This window comes from Balaenoptera physalus, assembly GCF_965194825.1.
Source record: "Balaenoptera physalus genome assembly, chromosome: 5".
Lineage (NCBI taxonomy): Eukaryota > Metazoa > Chordata > Mammalia > Artiodactyla > Balaenopteridae > Balaenoptera > Balaenoptera physalus.
The window spans coordinates 39933005-39956498 of NC_138884.1; the positions used below are offsets into that span (position 1 = coordinate 39933005).

The following is a 23494-nucleotide window of genomic DNA, read 5'->3' on the forward strand; positions in this document are numbered from 1 at the left end:
TCTTTTAGAAGGCATATTAGAATCTCCCAGGGGTGCAAGTCTAGTGGGGTTTTTTTCTTTATTTAAGTTTACAAAATACATGCTTAGAGAAAATTAAAACATTATAGAAATATATAAAGCCAATCATGAAAGTTCTCCCATAACCCCACTCTCACAAAGCCACTGATAACAATGTGGTGTTACTTCTCCAGTATTTTTTAGAGCATTAACAAGTTACTCTACCAAAACAAAAAAGAAAGCTTGCACAGCTTCCTTTCTTATATAAGGGTAAAATCTGGACATCTTATTATTCCAGAGATATTTCTTACTCTTAATGGAGAGAAACTGCATGAAGATACCATAATCTATTATACCAGTCCTTTATTGTTAGGACATATGGGCTAGTTTTAATTAAAGACAAAGGTGAAATAAATTTGCTGTGTACAGTTGTCAGATTATTCCCATTAGGCAGTTTCCTAGTGATTTCATTTCTAATGAGGAGTTAGCCAAAGATTCCAAGCGTCTTCAGTATACTCTGGAAAACTACCCTCCTAAAGGTTGTAACAACTACACTCCCACCTTCAGCATGCAAGATGGGATATGTATATTTGGAAATGCTTATTCAAAATTATGGTATTATTTCTTAATTTGAAACAAATTTTAAACTGATTGTTCCTGTAATTTTGTTTTCTAACTATAGAAAGTGAAGTGTGACAAATTTTCTTGCCTGATAGGGAATCAGGATCCTAAGGAAAGGGTTTGTAAAACTCGGTATATGCCAGAAAGAGGCACAGGCATCAGAAACTTAAATAACACTTTTCTATGAAGTCTTCACAAGAGACTGCAGCCCTTGCTATAGCTTCAAATACGTCCATTGGTATCTCCAGTTATTTCTCCAGGGTTTGATACCTATACTGGTAACCTACTGCTTGTGGAATACAATTGAAACTCAAAAACACAAGCTTTCCCTGCCACCACCAGCTGTTCTCATTCAACTACAGCAGACAACTCTGTACTCCTGGGACACACACCTCTCACATGTCTGGTCTGTCACTTCACATCTCATCTTAGAGTACCCTTTTTCTTCTCTGACCTCTTTCAAGGCTCAGCTCAAACACCGCTGACTCTTAAGAAGTCTTCCATAATCCTCCTCAGGGAAAATAAATGGGCTTTTCCTCTATGTTATCCTGGCTTTTCGCTAGTACCTCTATGACAGCATTTCTGTAATAAGCTACTAAAGTGGAAGTCTTAAAGCAGCAGTCCCCAACCTTTTTGGCACCAGGGACCAGTTTCAAGGAAGACAATTTTTCCACGGACTGAGGATGGGGTCGGAGGGATAGTTTTGGGATGATTCAAGCGCATTACATTTTTTGTGTACTTTATTTCTATTATTACTACATTGTAATATATAATAATTATACAAGTCACCATAATGCAGAATCAGTGGGAACCCTGATCCTGTTTTCACTTGCCACTCACTGATAGGGTCTTGATATGAGTCTGCAAGCAATTGATTTATTATGGTCTCTGTGCAGTCAAACCTCTCCGCTAACGATAATCTGTATTTGCAGCCGCTCCCCAGCTCTAGCATCACCGCCTCAGCTCCACCTCAGATCATCAGGCATTAGATTCTCATAGCGTGCGACCTAGATCCCTTGTATGTGCAGTTCACGGTAGAGTTCGCGCTCCTATGAGAATCTAATGCCGCCACTGATCTGACAGGAGGTGGAGCTCAGGCGGTAACGCTAGTGACAGGGAGTGGCTGTAAATACACATGAAGCTTCACTCACTTGCCCGCCGCTCACCTCCTGCTGTGCGGCCTGGTCCCTAACAGGCCAGGGACCGGTGCCGGTTCGTGGCCCAGGGGTTGGGGACCCCTGTCTTAAAAGACAGACACATCTCACCTGTCTACTTCCTGAACAGTATCTAGTGCAGAACTTTACAGAACATGCACTCAAAAACTGTTTGTGGAATAAACATACAGAAGTTAACGCTTCAAATCCTTTAATCCCAAATTATCAGTCACAGATACCAGTTTTTAAAGGATTAAAAAGAAAGACTGCTCCCCTCAAAACATGTCCTACTACAGTAAGCAGTTCTGTAAGTTAAAAAAAAAAAGTGTGTTTTAATAAAAGTGATAAATCATTCTATCTTTAGGATAGTTATGTTCAACAAACCCACATATGCTTGATATCTGCATCTTACCTCCTAGGATCTCAAACTGTTTATTTTAGAAATAAAAACATGGGGAGAGGGTCCTCTTCATTGTAAAATATGAAAAAGCAATGATTCAAGCATGTGAGTTTTTGCTTTATATTCCTAGCCAGAGCACAAGTGACTGGATATTCTCATCAACACCAAGCTAAAAAAGAAACAAAAAACAAAACTGGAACCACCATGAAGACAATGCCACATTAAAATCTTTTTCTCTTGATAATTTCTGGCTTCCAGCTGACTGGATGAGTTTCTTCTGTCTAAAAATAGAAAAGTGAGTAAGTTAAAACAAAGTATTTCTGGTCTGCTTCATATTTAATAGGCTCCTTTCTAACAAAAATAAGGCACTTATTCAAAATTATATTACTTGGCATTATATATTTAGCAGTTCTTTAACAATTTTAAGATAAGTGACAAACTTTTGGCATTATCTGAATCTAATAAAGGATGAATGCATTCGCTACAAATTCAGTTTATGGTTTTTCATTTTAAATAAAATTGTTATTTAGACATTCTAATAACACCAAAGCTTATGATTCTAGAATTAATTTGCATAGTAATCAACTTATTTGCTGTGATTCTTAGTGTAAGATTTTCCCAATAACTCTAATAAGGAACGTTGAGATAAAATCAAAACTATGGATTTGCTGTCATCAATGAAACCAATAAAGAAATCTATGAGCAGACACTATTCAAGATGACAAATACTTTAATATTATGAAGATTACTTTCCCTTCTGATAATTTCAGTAACTTCAAAATGAGAAAACGCTTCCAAAATTGGCACGGCTGATTTATTTTATTATACTTTACAATGTATATGAAACAGAGAACTTACCGCTGTATCATCCTCTCTGTACACTTTAATGGTTTTATCAGCTTCAGCTGTTAATAACCGACTTTCAGACTGATCAAAAGCACAAGCAAATATTCCTGACTCACTGTCCAAAGACCCAGGCTGCACTGCTGCATGAACTCTCTGGAAATTGTAGCCAGTTCTCCAGTCCCAAAGATGCATAGTGCCATTGTCAGCTTAAAGGGAAAGATATAGTTAAACCTGGTCTCCTCTCAACAATTCAGCTTGACAAATGTTTATTAAGCACCACAGTAGTAACTGCAGTCACTACTACAAAGATATATAAGATGCAGGTACTCAAGCTCCTCTTAATATCAGTTTGTCTACTTTCATTTGTACTTAATTCAGCATTTATTATAGATCTCAAAAAGCACCACAAAACAACATTCAACTCCAGAACACACAACCAAACTTTAGGCGATTTCTGGCATAAACCCCTAACTTAGATTTATCAATGTGGGAACTTAAAAGAGAGCTAAACTATGAAATATGCTATGTGCATTATGAATATGCATGAACACACGTGAACATTCAAACACACGTTAAAACAGGCAAGTTCTGCTATAATACTTAGGTGTGATGACTTAGAAATTTTACTCACTAAAAGAAAAAAAAGACAGACTAAAACATATTTATCATAAAAATCTCATTTTACCTCCAGATACAAGCACTCCATCAGAATTTACTGTCAGTGTATTAATAATAGCATTGTGACCAGAAAGATTTTGAATGAAACTTCCATCGGGGAATTTCCACTGTTTTATGTTATCTGGAGAACCAGAGGCAAATGTGTAACTGAAATAAGATAAAGAATTAATGATAAAGTAAACCAAGTTAAATACAATGGTGGATTTTTAAAAATCTGATTATGGTTGTATTTCGCATGTGTGGTCAGGATCTATGCAGTTTTAGCAAAATATTATCGTCATACCAAGAAATAAGAGTATCAAGATATTTGTTCCAAGTTAAATCAGATTTTTAAATTATTTTAAATGTACGTTAAGTCCTAGGTTGAAGTTTTACTTTCCTCTCATTTCCCTGATGCTCTACACTGAGCTAAAGCAATAAACATACAAAACCCTAAACTCACATAAAGGGCAAGGGGTGATGTAACTATTTTCAAGAAAGCAAGAAAGAAAGCCAGAGAGATAGAGGAGAGAGAGAACAAGAAGAAAGGGAGAAAACGAAAGAAATAGAGGCAAGAGGAAGAGAGAAAGGGAGGAGGAGGAATAAAGGGAATGAGGAAGACAGTGAAAGGGAGGAAGGACAAGAGTGAAAATAAAGCTAAGGCAGAGTGGGAAAGAGAGGAGGAGAGGCAAGATATGACTGTGACCAGGAAAGTGCCAGGTGATATAGTTTCATAGACAACAGATTGTGATATTATGCTCCATCTCTCGGGATACTCTAACTATAACGTTCATGATTACTACTATTTTTTCCTATTATATTAACTTCCTCCTTAAGAATTACCTATTCTATGTATAGCTCAGTGTCTAATAATATTTATGTCCAAAACATTAAATATAGCTACTATTAGCTTCAATTATGACATGCAACTTTTAACCATGATTTATTCATATTATCTCATTTGACATCATTTTCACCATGTAGAAAGCTTTCCTTGTTTTATAGAGGCCATGAAGCAAAATACTACACAAGGAAAATAAGAGAAATGCATGTTCATATGTGGCACAGGTGCAAAAATGACAGTGGCTAAATGACTACCAAAGTAGTATTCATGTTGATATTTCTGTATTATACTAAGAACTGAAGAAAGAAGAGAAGCTACTTAGGAAAATACACTTACTGTCTTGGATGTAAAACCACAGCCCTGACTGATTTTTTGTGATTTGTTAATGTGACTCTTGTTTTTCCAGCCACCAAATCCCATAATCGTATTGTAGTGTCATGGCTTCCTGTAAGGAAAATACACACACATCCCCAAGATACACACAGATCAGAAAAAAAGAATGTGAAAGTTAAATATAATAAAATTGGAAGCATTCCTCCACAGACATATATATATGAAATAAAAGTCAAATTAACCCTTGGCTAATTGTTTTCTATAGTTCCAAAATATTTGGTTGATTTTAAGTTTTATTCTTAAAAAAATGTAATAAACGCTTGTTGCACTGTCATCTGAATAACTAGAACAAATGTGAATAACAAATAAAACAAATACATGATGTCATCCCCTAGTGGAGAGGAAGGAAAAAACTCTAATAATCATTTAGTTAATAAAATACACGGGAAGGAATTATTTTCTAGTCTTGAAGATTCAATGTTATTAACCATATTTTAAGCAAAACAAGACTCAACCCAGCTCTGAAAGTCTGAGAGTATTTTGTCTTCTAACTTTAATTTCCTAGACTGGTAATTTTGATACTATAAAACAATGCTTAGTTGTATCTAATAGCACTAATTTCTAGTCAGACATTACCTGATACAAAGATTCTATGATATGTAAAAAGTATGAGATAAAAACAATGGGATGAAATGTTACCACAAAAAATTTCAAGTGCACACAGAAACACTGTATATACAACACAAAGCAAGAGTCATAGTAAATATGAAAAGTATATAATCATAATGCACTCTGATATGACTATACTGTAAACTTGAAAAGTATCGTACCAGTAATAATTTGTGGTTCTGCAGCTTGACACCTCACTGTAGCCACCGCATTAGTATGTCCAGATAACGTGTGTACACTGGCTTTAGTTCTCACATCCCAAATCTATCAAAACACAACAGACATACTATCAAAGAGAACAGGTATTCATATCTCAGGCAGGTAACTAGATCAATACAAGCCTGGGAATCTACTCGACAACTTTGTGTGCCTGCCTTGAATATAATGAAGAAAGTGAGTAAATGAAATAATCACCTGTAAGTTGGCTGGGGAATGTAGACAGGAGGCAGCCAATGGGGAAAAAAGCTAAAAGATCAGGGGACCTACTGACTAGGATGGATATAATGGGGCTACTAGATGAAACAGCTAATGGACCACAGCTGTGGTGATACACTGGCATGTGAGAGGTCACATGTCAGGGGCGGGGCCTCCCAATTATAGACATAGTGGGGCCACAGAACTCAGAAGATGAAGACTAGGTAGGGTATTGATGGGTCAAGGCAACTATCTTTAAATTCTCTATCAAAAAATACATGACTTTAGGACCAAATAAGCATACTGTAAGATGCAATATATGTACAGATCAGCTCTATTCCATTTACCCGTGCAGTTGAGTCTCGGCTACACGTCACCAGCACGTCGATTGTTGGGTGCAGATCTAAACCATACACTGCACTCAGATGTCCATGATAGTGCCTTATAACCTAAAAAATAAAGAAAGAAAGTTAAAATTTCTACAATTAGGAAGATAAACAGGGGCTCATAATGTCTCCAATCCTTAACTCCACCCTTACCTTATTATACTCAAGATCCCAGCATTTGACTTGTTTGTCTTCTCCACAGGAGAACAGGTACGGGCTTCTCGTGCTCACTATCACACCACGCACTGTACTGATGTGCCCAGTTAATGACAGTTTTAACTTGCCACTAGCCAAGTCCCAGATCTGCAATCAAAAAATATTTAATTTTTCTTCTTGTTTATTATTCCAAAGCAAATTTTTAGAATCTTGATGTTAAAATTGTCTTCAAAAAGTGAAAGATAAAAACACATAAAAATATAAAAGTTTGCAAAATGACCCCATCACCAAAAATAAAATCAGGGAAAAGAGAATTAAAGGGCATGATCAAACTGGGAAAATGTTTGCATAGATGACAAAAAGTTAATATTCTTAATATATAAAGGATATCACTGATAGTAAAAGTATGAATACTGAGGTATTAAATTAGTCAAGGATGGCATCAACTTAAAAAAAATAAAAACCTAAAAGTAGCAAATAAAGGTATCAAAAACTTCAACATCACTATAAATTTTATATACAGTTTTTGAAAGATTAGATATTCACTTCTGCTTATCACAATAGTAGATATTTTTTAAAAAGCACAAGCAACGTGTTGAAAAGGATCCTCTCGCATGCTGCAAGTATCAATTCATCCATTTTGGAAAAGAATTTTTAACTTTGGGTGTCAACTTCAAGAATGTCTGACCTTTAATACTTTTTTCTGGGAAACTATCATAACAAAACACTTTAAAATACAGAAAAAGCTTTAGGCACATATTAATTACAGCATTACTTATGTTAGTGAAAAATCAGGAAACTAAAAAACTTTAATGCCTAACAAAAGGAAAATAGATTATAGAATATCTAAATGATATAATACTATGGAACCATTTAAAAAAATGTTCAGGAGAGTAATGGATTGGGAGTTTGGGATCAGCAGATGCAAAACATAATATATAGAATGAATATGTAACAAGGTCCTACTGTATAAGGGAACTATATTCAATAACCTGTGATAAACCATAATGGAAAAGAATATGAAAAAGAATGTATATATATGCATAACTGAATCACTTTGCTATACAGCAGCAATTAACATATTGTAAATCAACTATACTTAAAATAAATTAAAAAAAAAGATGTTCAGTTTTTGACAAGAATATGCCTTTGACACAATATTAACTGAAAAAAAGCTGGGAACAAAAGTACATTATCAAACATGATTTTTTAAAGATACACATTTATATACACAGGAAAAAAACTCAGAAGAAAATGCAGATACACATACACAGCAATAAATGTTAAAAAGAAAATTCAAATATCTGACAGTGGTAGTATTATGTATGGGTCTATATTCTTTTTCTTTTATTTATTTATTTATTTAATTTATTTATTTTTGGCTGCACTGGGTCTTCATTGCTGCACGCAGGCTTTCTCTAGTTGCAGAGAGTGGGGGCTACTCTTTGTTGAAGCGCGGGGGCTTAGCTGCTCCGCGGCATGTGGGATCTTCCCGGACCAGGGCTCGAACCCAGGGCCCCTGCAATGGCAAGCGGACTCTTAACCACTGCGCCACCACGGAAGCCCTGGGTCTGTATTCTTTTATACTCCTTTACATTTTCCACATTTTTTATACATAAGCATGCTTTAATTTTGTAACCAGAAGGAGAAAAAAATATGAAGGAATTAGTTGTAAATAGTCAGCATGTACTGTTTGGAAAAAACCTGTTGCTTAAATACCACTTTTCAAACAGATATTTATTGGGGACTTTTATATTTTTTAATTTATTTATTTTATTTATTTTTGGCTGTGTTGAGTCTTCATTGCTGCACGCTGGCTTTCTCTAGTTGCGGTGAGCAGGGGCTACTCTTCGTTGCGGTGCGCAGGCTTCTCATTGCGGTGGCTTCTCTTATTGCAGAGCATGGGCTCTAGGCACATGGGCTTCAGTAGTTGTGGATTGCAGGCTCTAGAGCGCAGGCTCAGTAGTTGTGGCACACGGACTTAGTTGCTCCGCAGCACATGGGATCTTCCCGGACCAGGGCTCGAACCCATGTCCCCTGCATTGGCAGGAGGATTCTTAACCAATGCACCACCAGGGAAGCCCTATTCGGTACTTTTAACTGGTATAGATAATACATTTTACTCCACACTCAGGTCTAAGAAATCAGAGAACTGGAACAGCAATTCCCACCAGAGGAAATAAAACATTAAAATTACATGGCAAACACAAAATCATGTTTACTTTTTTCTTGCTTCCTTATTACCTTTATAGTTCTGTCAGCAGATCCAGTAACAAACCACTGGTTTCCAGGTTCCACAGCAATACATCGAACCCAGCCAAGATGCCCACTGATCACCTGCATTTAAAAAGGCAGAATGAGCAGGCTCACTACACAGAAGTTAAAGTTTATTCAATTTCAACTCATCACACTTATGTTAAATATGGTACAATTGAAAAGCACAACTACAGTGATCGAAAAAAGATGAATGGTTGGCAGGGGTGAGAAAGGGTATGATTGTAAGAAAACAGCACAGGGGTGTTTTTGAATAAATGGAACTTCTATTATCCAGATTGTGGTAGTGGTTACCCAAATTTATATATCTATTAAGATTTATTAGATCTATAAACCAAAAGAAAGTCTATCCTAAGGTATGATAATTTGTCTAGCTGTATGTTTCCTACTATTTACATTTTATTTTAGATTTGGTACATTTTGAATCATTTCAATTTACTATAATTAAAAAGATAATTGGTAGGACCATAGAAATGTCCTGATGTATGGATTTTCTCCTTGGACTTCACATAGAACACCTCGAACACTTTCCTAAATTTTTTCTGTCTGCTTTCCATTTAGTAGCCTTCTATCAATATTTTATACTGTATTTTATACAAAATACAAGTATAGCTTCCATTTAATGAAGTCTCCTTCCCAAGGTATCTTTTAGGATACTGTCTAAGCCCCTCACTCCACCCCACCTCAAATCACTCTACCAGCTCTCATATTCACCCTGTTTCCTTCTTATTCCATTCCTCGGCTCTTGTTTAACTGGAAAGCAGCGATCATGTTTCACGTAGTGGAATAATATACAGATTCACTCACTCTGTAGAGTTTCCACGGTGGGTGCCACTGAGGTTTCGGCATTGTAGGGGCTTTTTTAGCCATTAGTGCGGAGTTCTTGGCATTGCCACCGTCCATAACAACCTAGATATAGAATAGATTAGATTATTATTAACGATATCTTACCTAAGGTTTCATGTTATCAATTCAAAAATGTAAAGTCAAAGGCGGAAAGTTTTTTTCCTTAAGTAAAGAAAAAAAGATATCTGAAAAATATCTGCATACTTAGAAAATGAGTCTAAGACTTCCCATCAGAACTGTATTTTCCATATGTTAATTTTAACTTTAAAAAACAATTAAAAAATCTCAGAGAGGCAGAACCTTAACATTGAGAGCACATATCACTGTGCACGGGTTCAAAACCCGACTCTGTCCATTACTACCTAATGACCTTGGGTATAAATTATGTAACCTCTGTGCCTCATTAGTAAAATGGAAATAACAGCAACTACCTCATACAGTTATTATGAAGACTGTAACAGAGTAGTAAATGCTAAATGTAAGCTCCCATTATTATTTAAGTAAATATATGTGCATTAATGCCGTTGCTTTTGTCATATTTTAACATTATTGATTTCATACTACAAAGGAGAGACTGAAAGTTCCTTCTATTTATCTCCCACAAAAGTATTTCAATACTGTCTTAAAGGGTATACTAGCTGATATAACCATCTACTGCTAGCATCCACCCATCCATCCATCCAAAAAACACTGAAGCCTGTAAAGTTACTGCCCTCAAGAAGCTTATGTTATATCGTAAGGACGCAGAAAGCCTGGGCAGATGTTGTGAATGGAGGCTAAAGACCCTGGTAGGAAAACTACAAATTCATTCACTTCACAAAGCAACTGAATAATAAACTGAGGAAGTAAAGACTGCACTTACTTCAAGTAACAGCACAATAAAGCAAACTGCATATTTTCAGTTATTCTTTCTATAACTACTTTCACCAATAAAACAGTAGCTGCCGTTTACTTACAAACAAATATTTCTAAATGCTCATTTATAAGATATTAGTTGTATAGCCTGTGAATATTACAATACTAATAGCACTCAACTCTAACCGTACAAACCAACTGAGAGTTTAATAAACAAACACTTTCGTATCTAACACGTACTAATACAAGCTTCAGAATAACCGTGCTTGCATTTTTAATAGTGGGTAATAAAGAGCAACATCACATTATCTTCAACAAAATAAATGTTATGTCCAACGTGCAAGCAGACACAGAATTAACAGAACTTTATTTTGTCAATTCACTAGCAACTTAAATTTTAGGGCTATGAAATATTAGCAACTAGCTCAGGCTGCTACTTACTTGAACAAGTCCAAGGAAAATGTTCATTTATTTAATATTTAAGGTAAGAATCTTGGAATAAAGGGAAATAGGCAACATGTTAAAGTTAGAAACCCACAGTGTGATGTGATTTGACACAGACAAACTTACCGCCCCTGCAGGCTGTGACCGGTCAGAAGCCCCAGGGTGTCGGTATTCACCTCCAGCAGGTGCACTACGGTTTGCATCGACCCTGAGGCAAAAGAAACACCATATTCTAAGTAATTAATGTCTCCAGTCACGTGTTCTGCAGCCTGACTATATTTTAAGTTTTTGTAAGCACTGGTAAAGGAAAATGTCATATAATACGTAACTACAAAGAAACAAATTTAAAAATGAGAAAAAATGTGAACAGTAAACTATGCTTTCAAAATCTTCGTTATTTAGAAGCATAATATCTCCTACCTGGCTTGAGAAGTAGGTAATGCCACAGCTAAGGACTGTGCAGCTGATTCACTTGGCATTCTTTGGATCTTAGTGTCTGCTGTCAAAGCAACCCCTGTTGAAATAAAAAAAATCAACTCCTTTTAGTATCTATCTTTGCTTCCATTTACATGCATTTACAGTAAAATAGTGGAGGAATACATAACAAAAAGGTAATGGTGATTATCTCCAGGTGGTGATATTACAAAAATTTTTATTACATTTTGTAGGTCTTTTGTTTCTAATTCTTTTACAATAAATATTGCCCAACAACACATATCTCAAATTCATCTCATATATTTAATCAAAACAGCTTAATATTAACATAGCCGAAGACAGTAAAGTTAAATTTCTATTATCTTGGGATATTACCTTCAAATATAAAAATTAAGCAGTTCCCCAAACACTAACAGAATGTGTCGAAGGGTAAATGTAAATTCCTACAACAAGAAGCACCAATTCATCTACACTTTGAATATGGTGAATTCCGTCCTCTAAAATTACTAGAACCTGAATATTCTAAGCTTTTAGTCCTCCACCCTGTTATACTGGCCACTCCATTTGTGTGCTAATTCCTCTTCACATACAACACACCCAGGATATGTTTCTATCATACCTGCTTCTATACTAACACTTCTAACACTTTTATAAGCTTAATGATATTTATGTGTCCGACTAAACTTCCAAGTAATAAGCTTGTCTTAGCCTGGAGCAGTCTTATTGTCTTTGAATTCTTAGCACAGTGCCTGAAAAAAAATAGGTGCTTAAGAACGTTTGCTGAATGAATGCATGTGAAACTTAGTTATCATCAAAAAAGCTATGCCTGGATGCCTGGTTATTGAGCTTACCTTATATTTTACAGGCAATGGGAATCATATTATTGGCTCAGTCATGGAAATATAAGTGACAATAAGACATTTTCAAATATAACAGCTACTTACCAGGTCCTGGTGGATACGGATGTGTACCTGTCACCAAATATTCAACTTCTTGTCCTATTAAAAAAAGAGAGAGAGAGAAAGAGAAAATTCACCTGTGGCAAAATTATCTTATATACAAGTATCATGTCTTTTAATGAATTAAATAATATTAAATTATCAACTGGATACCTCAATTTTCCCAACTAAGCCCAAGCCTCAGAAATAAGGTAAGTTGATCATTTTTGCTTTGCCTTCTGAAGACCATGTACACAGGTAGTTCCTTGATCATTTGCTGATGTGATGTCAAGAAAGCTTGTACATTTGCTACATAGCAATGGTGTGTAGAGAGGTCATCTTATCAAGTAATAATCCACTCAGGTTTATCTTCCAAACAAACGGTTTTCCTATGGAATCTTGGATTATCTTTATTCACTACAATTTTAGTACTTAATATCATCTTTCTGAATTATAGCCAAAACAGATAGATGAAAGAAAAATTCCCCACAGGTTAGGAATTTTTCCTTTAGTCTCCACTATGACTATCTCCATACCCTAAGAATTTCTGCCATCACTATACCACTGTTTTAATTTCCTGTAAGGGAAAAATCCACCAACCAATAATCTCCCTCACTACTCCAATGAGGAAATCAAGCTGTTAAATAGGGTATGGTTCTAATAAGTCCTTCTAGAAGAAGCACTAATAAGACATTTCATTTTTCTATTTTTAAAATTCACATATAAATCCTGACATTTCTGACAATGCCATACTCACCTTGATTGGCAGGATATTGTTTGTGTCCATATGAATCTGATGCATTCTGAGGGCCTTTCTCTTTAAGATTTTCTTTTGAAGTAGGCATATGCAACACAGGACCATACTCATTACGCAGCTTGATTGCCATTTTTCGTTTGTGACTATTTAAAAATTATAAACATAAAAATGTATCTTTGAGTACTTTAAATATATTCACCAATGTAAATATATTCACAGATAGCCAGGAAACAAGTTTTTAAGTAGCTTAAGTTTGCCTAATCATGTAGAAAAAGTTACTATTAAGATTTTAAAGTTAAACAATATTTTTAAAAATTTCCAAGTGCATTTCCACACTTTTGTTCACAATCTACCACATAGCATCCATTAAGTCAAGTAATAGTTTAGTTTGTTAACCAATTATATAAAAACTTTCATGTTGATTTATCAAAGGTCTAACTGATTTTAAAATATATAGAAACTAATATATCCTTTAAAAAACCTCAGTCAGTATACTTTCCTTCAAATGTCTAAATATAAAAATACAGTAAAAGCTTCTATAGTAACCTTTCCTGGATATACCTAGAAAGATTAGTTCAAACTAATCCAAGTACTTAATTCAGCATTTTAGAAACAAATGCACTTATTATGCTACTTTTAAGGATAGTCCACTTGGTAAATTAAATATAAATGCTTGTTTGAGGAATTAGGTAGATTTTAAAAGAAGGGTAAAGGACAAAGAAGGAACACTGCACATAATGCAATCCCAGACTGGAGCTGGAGATGTAGAACCAAAAATATGCCACCACTCAAAAATCTTCATCATACTAACGAGAAAAGATGGGAGTAGAGGTACTGGCCAGGTACAATTTCAGCTCAGCAAGGCTCTGAGAGCAGCAGGAAGCTGAAAGCACATACAAAGTGATTGATTATAAAATATAACGCCTAAAAGGGACTCTCCTAATTACTGGGTATTTGTAAAATGCAACTAATTAATGGGACTTTTACTGTAAAAGATAAGGCCAAAAAAAATAAAGTTAAATCAGCTTAAGTTATGCCCAAACACCACTCATTACTGAATAGATATCCTATGAGTTAGTATTACTCACTAATCTTTAAACCTTCCCCTCTCCCTGCTCTCTTCCCCCAATATTATAAGTTGAAATAGTCTAGCAATTGAAAAGGAACTATCCCTACCTCTCTTCATCCAAAGGCACAGGTTTTCCATTATCAGCCACAAACATGTCATGGGTTCTCTTCAATGACCTGAACACAAGTGTGTGCACAGAATGTTTCTGTACCTCCTAGAATAAAAGAGTATAATTACATGTCTAGCTACAAATTATATATACCATCACCTAAATTAAAGTCAAATTAGTTATACACTTTACATGTTTAAATATGTAAAAAGCTTTGTACCACTCACCACAGCTATCTGTAGCAAGCTATAAGAATCAAGTTCAGAGAAGAGGAAGAAGCTCCTCTTGGGCCAGAGTCCCAGGTATACCAGCTGAGTGATGCCTGAGATTAGCCATTTACTCAATAAATATTTACTGAATTCCTACTAACTGAGTGGCAGGTATTGTGCCAGAAACTAACAACAGAATGATGAAAGGCAGCCACGGTCCCTGTGCTCAAGAGGAAACAGGCAAATAAAAATAAACAAAGTTAACTCCACATTTTAATAAGTGCTATGAAGGAAACAAGCAGGGGGCTGAGACAGAGGACAGAGGAAGACCTTAGGGTGGTAATGAAAGATCTCTCTGAGGTGGCAGCTAAGCAGAGAGGGAGTTAGCCTTGCACAAAATAGAGGTAAGAACAATCCAGGCAGAGAGAAAAGGCCATGTAAATACAAAGGCGTTCGGTAACCGAAATAATGCCAGAACCTGCAGTACAGCTGTGTATGTTCAGTGAGAGGGTGGATTGATGATGCAAAATGAGGTTGTAAGGATAGACAAGGTCCAGATAAGTTTTTTTTATACCATTGCAACGGTCTGCATTTTTGCTCTAGATACACAGAGCCACTAAAGGGTCTTAAGCAAGAAAAGCTCGAACATCCTACGTTTTAAACTGATCAATTTACTGGGGGTGGGGGAGGGGTGACAGAAACAGAAGCAAGGAGACCACCTAAGAGCTAATGCATCAGCGTTGGTGGAAGATGATGTGGTCTGAATTCAGGTGATGGCAGTGGGCCTGGACAAGTCAAGAATTCTGAGATAAAACGAACAAGGCTTGCTAATAGTTGTTCAAGCTAATGGAAAATGCAAAAATTCAAGAATGGCAGGTTTTCCCGGGGAAGAGCTTTAGTAAGACAAAAAGTGAAGACCAGAGAAGACCGCCAGTTTTTTAAGACACAGAATCACCGACTCGACCCAGCAGGCAGCGAGTACCACTGGTCGAACATCGACAGAAGCCCCGCCTCAGGGGACAGTGCCCAGCTCAAGTGCCCAAGGGCCAAATGAAAACTGGAGGAATTATCTCAGGCTTCCCGCCCAGACAGAACCTCCAACTTGTGCTCTCATCCGGCTTCTCTGCCTCCCTAAAAACCTTAAAAGACTACCCGGCCTCGGCCAAACAGCCTCCCCTCGCAGCCACTACTCTCCCCTGACTCCCAGCACCCTCGATCCCCCACGCCCGCCGCCAAAGAAAAATAATCCAGAACAGATGGCCCCTGGGCACCCAAGTGTCACTTTACCTCGACCATGACGCCGCGGTCTACCCAGTCGCTCCGGCAAGGAAGAAACACTAATCAACAGGACGGAAACGGCCGCCACAACTACTCAGCCCCTTCCGGAATCGGGCGTCCTGGCGCCGGATGTGACGTAAGACTCTGCGCACGCGCGCTGGTGGCCCGAGGCAGTCTGGGGCCAAAGGGCGGGCCTTTCTCCTCGGGGGCCGCCTGTGGGGCGGAGCTTCGGGACTGCGGAGCGGAAGCTACCGGAATCGCGGGAGTTAAGGTTTTACTCGCTTCTGCAGAAATCTTGAGATAATATCGTTTTCTGCCTTACTCTCAGCCTTAAATATTTTGGTTTAGGGCTGTGGTTGTTTTGACTCTGTTCTCTGGAATCTTAATGCTTTTTTTTTCAGACAACCTGAGCAATCAGTTCTAGGGAAGGTCCGGTAGAGAGCGCGAAGGCTCTTACCCCTCCTTGCCTTCTTCGGGGGTCGCCTCCGTGATTTTTGTCGCCTGATTCCGCTCCTTGGCTCAGTTTGGCTGGAAGCATTTAGAAGTCTTTGTAGTCTTGGTGCCTAAAAACAATTCCACTTACACTGTTCATTAAACGCTTGTTGAGTGAATATTGCGGAATGGCTTCAATTTGAGAAATTTTGCAAAAGATTTTGGCTTTAACAGCATATGGCAAAATCTCAAATTTATTTTCCTCCAGCAGAGTTTTTTTTTTTTTTTTTTCAATATCCCAACAATGGCATAACTCTTGGCCATTTCCTCGTTGTCTGATGATGAATGTGGCTTCAACAATGCCAGGGTACAGTTTGTCAAAGCTGGTGGAAGAAAAACACAACTGAAGACTTTAGCCATTTTTGTGTGTATACAGACTGGTGCCAAAGGATTGGCATTTTGTTTTATACCCAGGTAAAATCTGCAGTTTGTGATCAGTCGTGCCTATTTTTACACATAAGAAGGAAAATTGATGGAACTGGACATTTGCAAACTTGAATAGACAAGCATTTTACTGGCTCTGCTTGTTCTTTAACCATAGTCAGTTTCCACAGATCTTGTCACAGAGCATGTTGTGTATACTTTGAGAGGGAGAAAAATCTATCAAACGTATAACCATGTTAATTGATCATCTCATTTAGGAATTAATTTTTAATTCATTACAAAAATTAAGGCCATCCTTCTATATGAAAATACAGTCATCTCTGAATTTGAGTGTAAGTTTGGCCTTAAGAACTGATTTTCTATAGCAGTGGCCACTGACGGTAGGCCTTGCAAGAAAATGCCATAATTATAAAATATGTACTTGGGAAAATAAATCAGAGTATACCTTACCTATAGATAGAAATAACTATACAAAAGAACATGACCAGCAAAGGGCAATAAAATTATAGAAAGGTAAGCAACGTTCTAATATATCTATGGCAACATAGATAAAGATGTGGTACATATATACAGTGGAATATTACTCAGCCATAAAAAAACAAAATAATGCCATTTGCAGGAACATGGATTGTCATACTGAGTGAAGTAAGTCAGACAGAGAAAGACAAATATCGTATGATATCGCTTATATATGAAATCTGAAAAAAAAGAAGGATACAAATGAACTTATCTACAAAACAGAAATAGAGTTACAGATGTAGAAAATAAACTTATGGTTACCAGGGAAGGGGGAGGGATAAATTGGAAGATTGGGATTGACATATACACACTACTATATATAAAATAGATAACTAATAAGGACCTACTGTATAGTAGAGGGAACTCTACTCAACACTCTGTAATGGCCTATATGGGAAAAGAATCTTAAAAAGAGTGGTTATATGTATATTTATAACAGATTCACTTTGTTGTACACCTGAAACTAACACAACATTGTGAATCAACTATACTCCAATAAAAATTTAAAAAAAAAAAAAAAAAAAAAAATCCCTGTCCTGGCTGACACCTAGAGCTGCCTTATTTGAGCAGTAGGGGTCACTGCTGCTCTTCATAAGCGTAGGAGGATTGTTCCCAAAAGCACACATGGTGAATAATTTATTAATATATATTATTAAGTCTGTTTGGGTGAAACCAATAGTACAAATCTTAAGGAAAGTCTCCCTTCATTAGTTAAGCTAATTTTTTTTTTTACTCACCAATATAGGACATCTCTTTATTCTCTTTCAAAAATCAATAGCTTTTATGTATGCAGTTAAAACATATAATGGGGGAAAATCTCATTTATAACAACAATAAATGAAAAGTATGCAAGTCATGTGAAAAAAAGCTTAAGGGACATAAAGAAGAAGATTTGAATCAATGAAAATGCATACCTTATTCTTGGATCAGAAGACTCAAAATTATAAATGTCTGTTATGTCATTAATCTAATCTTGGGCATATTTTACAGAAAATACTGTTAATTTAATTCAAGACATTTTTATTAAATAGTGAAAGGTTTTTTAAATGAATGTTATAAAATACTCCAAATAAAAAGTTTTCATTTTCTACAGAGTTTTACTACTGGTACTATATACTTAATCACTTTTAAGTGCTTTATTGCATTGTGTGAAAATACAGCTTCTGTTTCCAATGTGTGATTTATGCTTTTTTTAAAAACTCAGTTTGATTCCCAAACATTTGATCTTAACTTTCCCTTTGAATTAGTTCAGCAAACCCCAGAAGCTATCTCAGCCATTAATTAACTTACCTTTTAGAGGTATTTTTTTTAAATTTATTTATTTTTGGCTGCGTTGGGTCTTTGTTTTTTTTGTTGTTGTTTTTGTTTGCTTTTTGTTTTGTTTTGTTTTTAACATCTTTATTGGGATATAATTGCTTTATAATGGTGTGTTAGTTTCTGCTTTATAACAAAGTGAATCAGCTGTACATATACATATATCCCCATATCTCGTCCCTCCTGTATCTCCCTCCCACCCTCCCTATCCCACCCCTCTAGGTGGTCACAAAGCACCGAGCTGATCTCCCTGTGCTGGCTGCTTCCCACTAGCTATCTTACATTTGTTAGTATATATAAGTCCATGCCACTCTCTCACTTCATCCCAGCTTACCCTTCCCCCTCCCTGTGTCCTCAAGTCCATTCTCTACGTCTGCGTCTTTATTCCTGTCCTGCCCCTAGGTTCTTCAGAACATTTTTTTTTAGATTCCATATATATGTGTTAGCATAAGGTATTTATTTTTCTCTTTCTGACTTACTTCACTCTGTATGACAGATTCTAGGTCCATCCATCTCACTACAAATAACTCTATTTCGTTTCCTTTTATGGCTGAGTAATATTCCATTGTATATATGTGCCACGTCTTCTTTATCCATTCAAATGTTGATGGACACTTAGGTTGCTTCCATATCCTGGCTATTGTAAATAGAGCTGCAGTGAGCATTATGGTACATGACTCTTGTTGCTGTGTGCGGGCTTTCTCTAGTTGCGACGAGTGGGGGCTACTCTTCATTGTGGTGCGCAGACTTCTCATTGCGCTGGCTTTTCTTGTTGCAGAGCATGGGCTCTAGGCGCCCGGGCTTCAGGAATTGTGGCTCGCGGGCTCTAGAGCTCAGGCTCAGTAGTTGTGGCGCACAGGCTTAGTTACTCTGTGGCATGTGGGATCTTCCCGGACCAGGGCTCGAACCCGTGTCCCCTGCATTGGCAGGAGGATTCTTAACCACTGCACCACCAGGGAAGCCCTTACTTACCTTTTAAATAGTAGCCCCCTGCCATTAACTTACCAAAAGATAATGGGGGGGGGGTACTATTTAAAAGGACAATCAGGTGTCTCAGATTTGGCAGAAGAATCAAATGATCAAGTTTGGAAGTTTTGGTGGCTCCTGCTGCTGAAGTTGGTAGGCTTTCTCTCTAGAATGCTGCCATAAATGTGACATCAGGCCAATCAACCTAATTATTTCCTTTGCTTATTTCCTTTGCAAACATAAAACTGGGGGAGAGAAGCTGATAGGGCTAGCTTGGGTAAGGGATCTACCCCTACTCAGTCACCTGTGGCTAGAGGGTCAGGGTATCACAATACTAACAGGACTGCAGGAGCCCCACTCCTGCATTTTAGGGGTCATTCCAAGAGAAGGGAGCAGCACTCCAACTGGTGTTGGTCACACCCTTTGTGGTTTTAAGTCTAATGTGACAGAAGCAAAAGAGCATCTCTGTCTTTTCTCTAGCTCCTGTGATTGGCATTGGGTTGAAGGAGAAAGTGTCCTATTTTTCTCCTTATTGCCATGGTATCAGCTTCCGTAAGAAAAGCAAACTGATATCTACCAAGTCAATAGAAGGAGACTTTCCATAAGAGACAGAGCTAGCCCTACCCTTCTTCCCTGCAATGTGCTTTCCCATTGCAGATGCTAACCAGTTATGGCTGTCACTGTCACATTAGTCTCAGGTTTGCCCATCAAGCTCTGGTCCAAGCTGGCTTCCAACTCTTCAGTATTAATTTCCCCTTGGATAGTGGTTCTCATACTGTGGTTCAGGGTAAGACAAAAAACAAAAAGAAAAAAAACCATACAGAGACTAACAATGATTTAATATGGTTCTCAAAACCTATGCCTTCTTAGACAAAGAGAATCAGTATTTCATTTTATTTATTCTATCATTCACTCATTCTATGTTCACAAACTAGTTCAACAGATATTTGTCAAATACCTATCATGTGGCCGGTGTCTGATATAAACCACACAGTCATTCAAACCACAAGTTTCAAGTCCAAAAGCCTTTTCCTTTCAGGTCATTTTTCCCCTGGAAGGAGGTTAGGGTCCCTAAGTTACTGTTCCCAAAGCCTCACCTTTCCTGGCTCAGCACAGGGTCTTAGGTTCAGCACATATAAGTAGTTTTTATTTTCTGTCTTCCCCTCTAGACACAAAACTTCATGAGTACAGGGCTTTTGTCTATCTTGGTGACCAAAGTATCCTTGGCCTCTAGCACAAAATAGGTGTTCTATAAATATTTGATGAACACAAATTGCCTTGTGTGCTATAACTGGGCCTGACTTGAATTGTAAAAGTATCAACAACAAATGCTTGACAATCAGTGCTGGCAAGTCTGCCCTTCTTGCCAGAGAGCTGCTGGGCAGGACAGATAATTTCTGTTTTTTCTGTCACTGATTTACTGCCCTTGACTTACATAAGGGGATCAGCTAATTTGAAGAACCCTGCACTATTGATCTAAAAACATAACTGAACAAATAGTACTCCCTTTCTCCTCCACCAATGACAACAACATTTTTAAAAATTTAAGTAGTTTAGCGAGCAGGATCTCTGTAAATGCATTTCTTCTCTTTGAAAACATGGTAATTTACGTTGTAATATTAGGCACTTTAAAATGTTAGTATAGCTGTATATAACTCTATAAAAAAATCTAGCAAGAAGTAGAATTAAAGAAACTCATAGTTATTATTCACTGCATCAACCATGCCTCTCACACAGACATGAATATCCAACCCACACCCACATATTACAGTGAAAATGTAAGTGAAAATAAAGGCTAAGGATGGGAGTGCCCGTCTGAGACACTGTAGTCTCAAGAAAAAGAACTGACCAAAACAACGACAACAGCAAACCAAAAAGGTACAGGTCAATTCTTTATCATGTTTACATTTTCTTGGGCAATATGGTCTAATGGGCACAGAGCATGAACTGTCTGGTCAGACAGACATGGGTCAAGTCCTGCTACCAGTACTTACTACTTGTATGCCTTGAGTACTTTACTTAACCTCTCTGAGTCGCTGTTTCATCATCTGTAAAACTTAAAGCAGATAAATGATTATCAGAGCTTGGAATCAGAGGCCTGTTTCAATGAAAGCTAGTTCACTCATTCATTCTACGATTTTTTTATCAAATGCCTACTATGGTCTGTCTTATTCACCAGTGTATCCCCAGCTTCTAGCACACTGCCTGTCACATAGGAGGCCCTCAAGAACTATTTGTGGAATGAATGTTTAGTCTCTGGTGTTATGGAGTGATTTCCAGTGATTTCCTTCCACCTTCCTGGTGATGATGGCAAGAATGCCTGTCAGAGTAGAAAAAAAGTGGGACTTATAAGGGAACTTTCACGTTAATGTTGCACAAGTTACTATAATATGCTAGAAGAAACAAAAAATTAACAAACTTCTGGGAATTAAATAATGGTTCTATTGCTAGTTGATGTAAAGTCAGTGCTTGAAAATGAAGATAATATAATGTTACCTCAAAAGAAAAAAAATTTTTAGTTTTCTTAACGTTCTCTGTCTTTTTAAATCAGCAAGAACCTGACATCACTAAAATAAAACCCTGCCCGGATGATTAAGATAAACTTTTCCTCAGTTACATTTTGAAGGGAAATATTGTTGCATCTTCTTTTAATTGACACAGGCATACACACAAATTTGCTTTCTCAGTCAGAGTATGTATTCTTCTAAGAAAAAGTAAAACTAAGCTGATCTTAAAGTATAGTATTTACCCAGTACTAATGATTGAGATAAATTTGGAAAAATCCAATCAACTATTTTACTTAATTTAAACTCAACATTTTGCTTCTATAAATCTGAGTTAAAAGGATTTAGGAATGCAACTTATGCTACCCAGAGAAGAAAGAAATTTAGTGTGTTTCGTACCATTATCAAGAGACTGCTTCAAAGCATTGTTTAAAACATATTCTCCTGTTCCAAACCTGGATAACCTGCTATCTTTTTAAGAAAATCACTTAAAAAATTTAACAACAGATGTTTCACTTTGCATACCAAAGAAACCCAGAAAAATGCTATAAAGAGCACACTTGCTGGGATTTTTGTTTTGGCTATGGTTTTGCTATTGATTCTTGTAAGAGTTGTTAATCCTGATTGCAAAAAACAATGAAAAGACGACAAAGATGCATTTGTTAGCTTATAGGAAATTATGAAAGGAAATGGTGTCTGAGCTTCTATTTGAAATAGATATATGAAGGCTTCACTAATGTTAAAATAACATTGTTTTTATAAATATTAATAATATATTAATATATATTATATATAAATATATATATATTTATATATATAATATATATATAAAATATATTTATATTTATATATATATATAAAATATATATATATATATAAATATAATATAAAAATAAAATGTTAAATATGTATCCAATCACCATAATAATGATTTTGATTTAGGAATCTGTAATCTACTAATTATTTTAATAAAGTTTAGAATTATTTAAACATTATAACATATTAGTAAAGAACAAAATATGGAAAGTGGTCAGAGCAAAAAAAGAAGACTACATTTTCTTTTTCATGTTAGTCTATCATAGCATAAGGCATGAATATTATCGATAATTTTGTTATTCTGATTAATGTCTGAAAGAGAAGATGAACACATGGTAATATTATTCTTTAGTTTAGTGGCCTTTTTAAAAACTGAATTACAGGATTACCTCAAAACAGCACTTATGGTAAACCTCTAGTGAGTTCACAATGTTAGTGGGTGCCTTGTAAGTAGGTCGAATTTTTTTGTGCTTGGATTAAAAATATTTTTTTCCTCACACATTCTTTGGGAGCCTGTGTAGCATCCACGTTAATTTACAGGAAATGTGATACACAACTCTTTTAGGAATGTCCCAATTTCCCATCATATTGTCCGATTAAATGAATTAAGGAACTTCGGTGTTACTAAACTTGGCCAACAGGGAACAGTTGTATGACAAGTAAATAAGTCTTGCTGGGAACATGTTGCTTAAGGGATAAAATGGTTCAGCCAACAAGTGAACCAAAAAATTAAACGTTAACTAAGGAAGGTAATCACTTGGAAAGGCATAGCTAACAGAGGATTCAGGTATATATAGGACTGAAGATC

The 23494-nt window shown here is 36.5% G+C and overlaps 1 protein-coding gene across 2 annotated transcripts; it reads right to left on the reverse strand.

Moving 5' to 3' along the window:
* Nucleotides 1-1966: 1966 nt before the first annotated feature.
* PLRG1 (pleiotropic regulator 1) lies at nucleotides 1967-15839 on the reverse strand. 2 transcript variants are annotated; one of them, XM_082463544.1, is made up of 16 exons: nucleotides 15701-15816; nucleotides 14203-14309; nucleotides 13838-13909; nucleotides 13027-13169; nucleotides 12276-12329; nucleotides 11317-11410; nucleotides 11023-11104; nucleotides 9559-9660; nucleotides 8722-8814; nucleotides 6475-6624; nucleotides 6283-6384; nucleotides 5683-5785; nucleotides 4856-4964; nucleotides 3704-3843; nucleotides 3031-3224; nucleotides 1967-2453 (listed from the first exon to the last, which is right to left on the reverse strand). In XM_082463544.1, exons 4-16 carry the CDS (start codon nucleotides 13154-13156, stop codon nucleotides 2394-2396), a joined length of 1413 nt encoding a protein of 470 aa, XP_082319670.1. In that variant the 5' UTR covers nucleotides 13157-13169; nucleotides 13838-13909; nucleotides 14203-14309; nucleotides 15701-15816; the 3' UTR covers nucleotides 1967-2393. The 2 variants fall into 2 exon arrangements, with proteins under 2 accessions (XP_082319670.1, XP_082319669.1); XM_082463543.1 differs by lacking the exon at nucleotides 13838-13909 and having other exon boundaries at nucleotides 15701-15839.
* Nucleotides 15840-23494: the final 7655 nt, after the last annotated feature.

Bases quoted from the DNA above. Each gene is read 5' to 3' on its own strand.
- PLRG1 (XM_082463543.1), bottom strand. The intron at 8,815-9,558 runs GTGAGTGAATCT...TTTTAAATGCAG, and splicing joins CACCGTGGAAACTCTACAGA to GTGATCAGTGGGCATCTTGG. The intron at 3,225-3,703 runs GTAAAATGAGAT...TTTCCCTTTAAG, and splicing joins TGGAGTGCTTGTATCTGGAG to CTGACAATGGCACTATGCAT.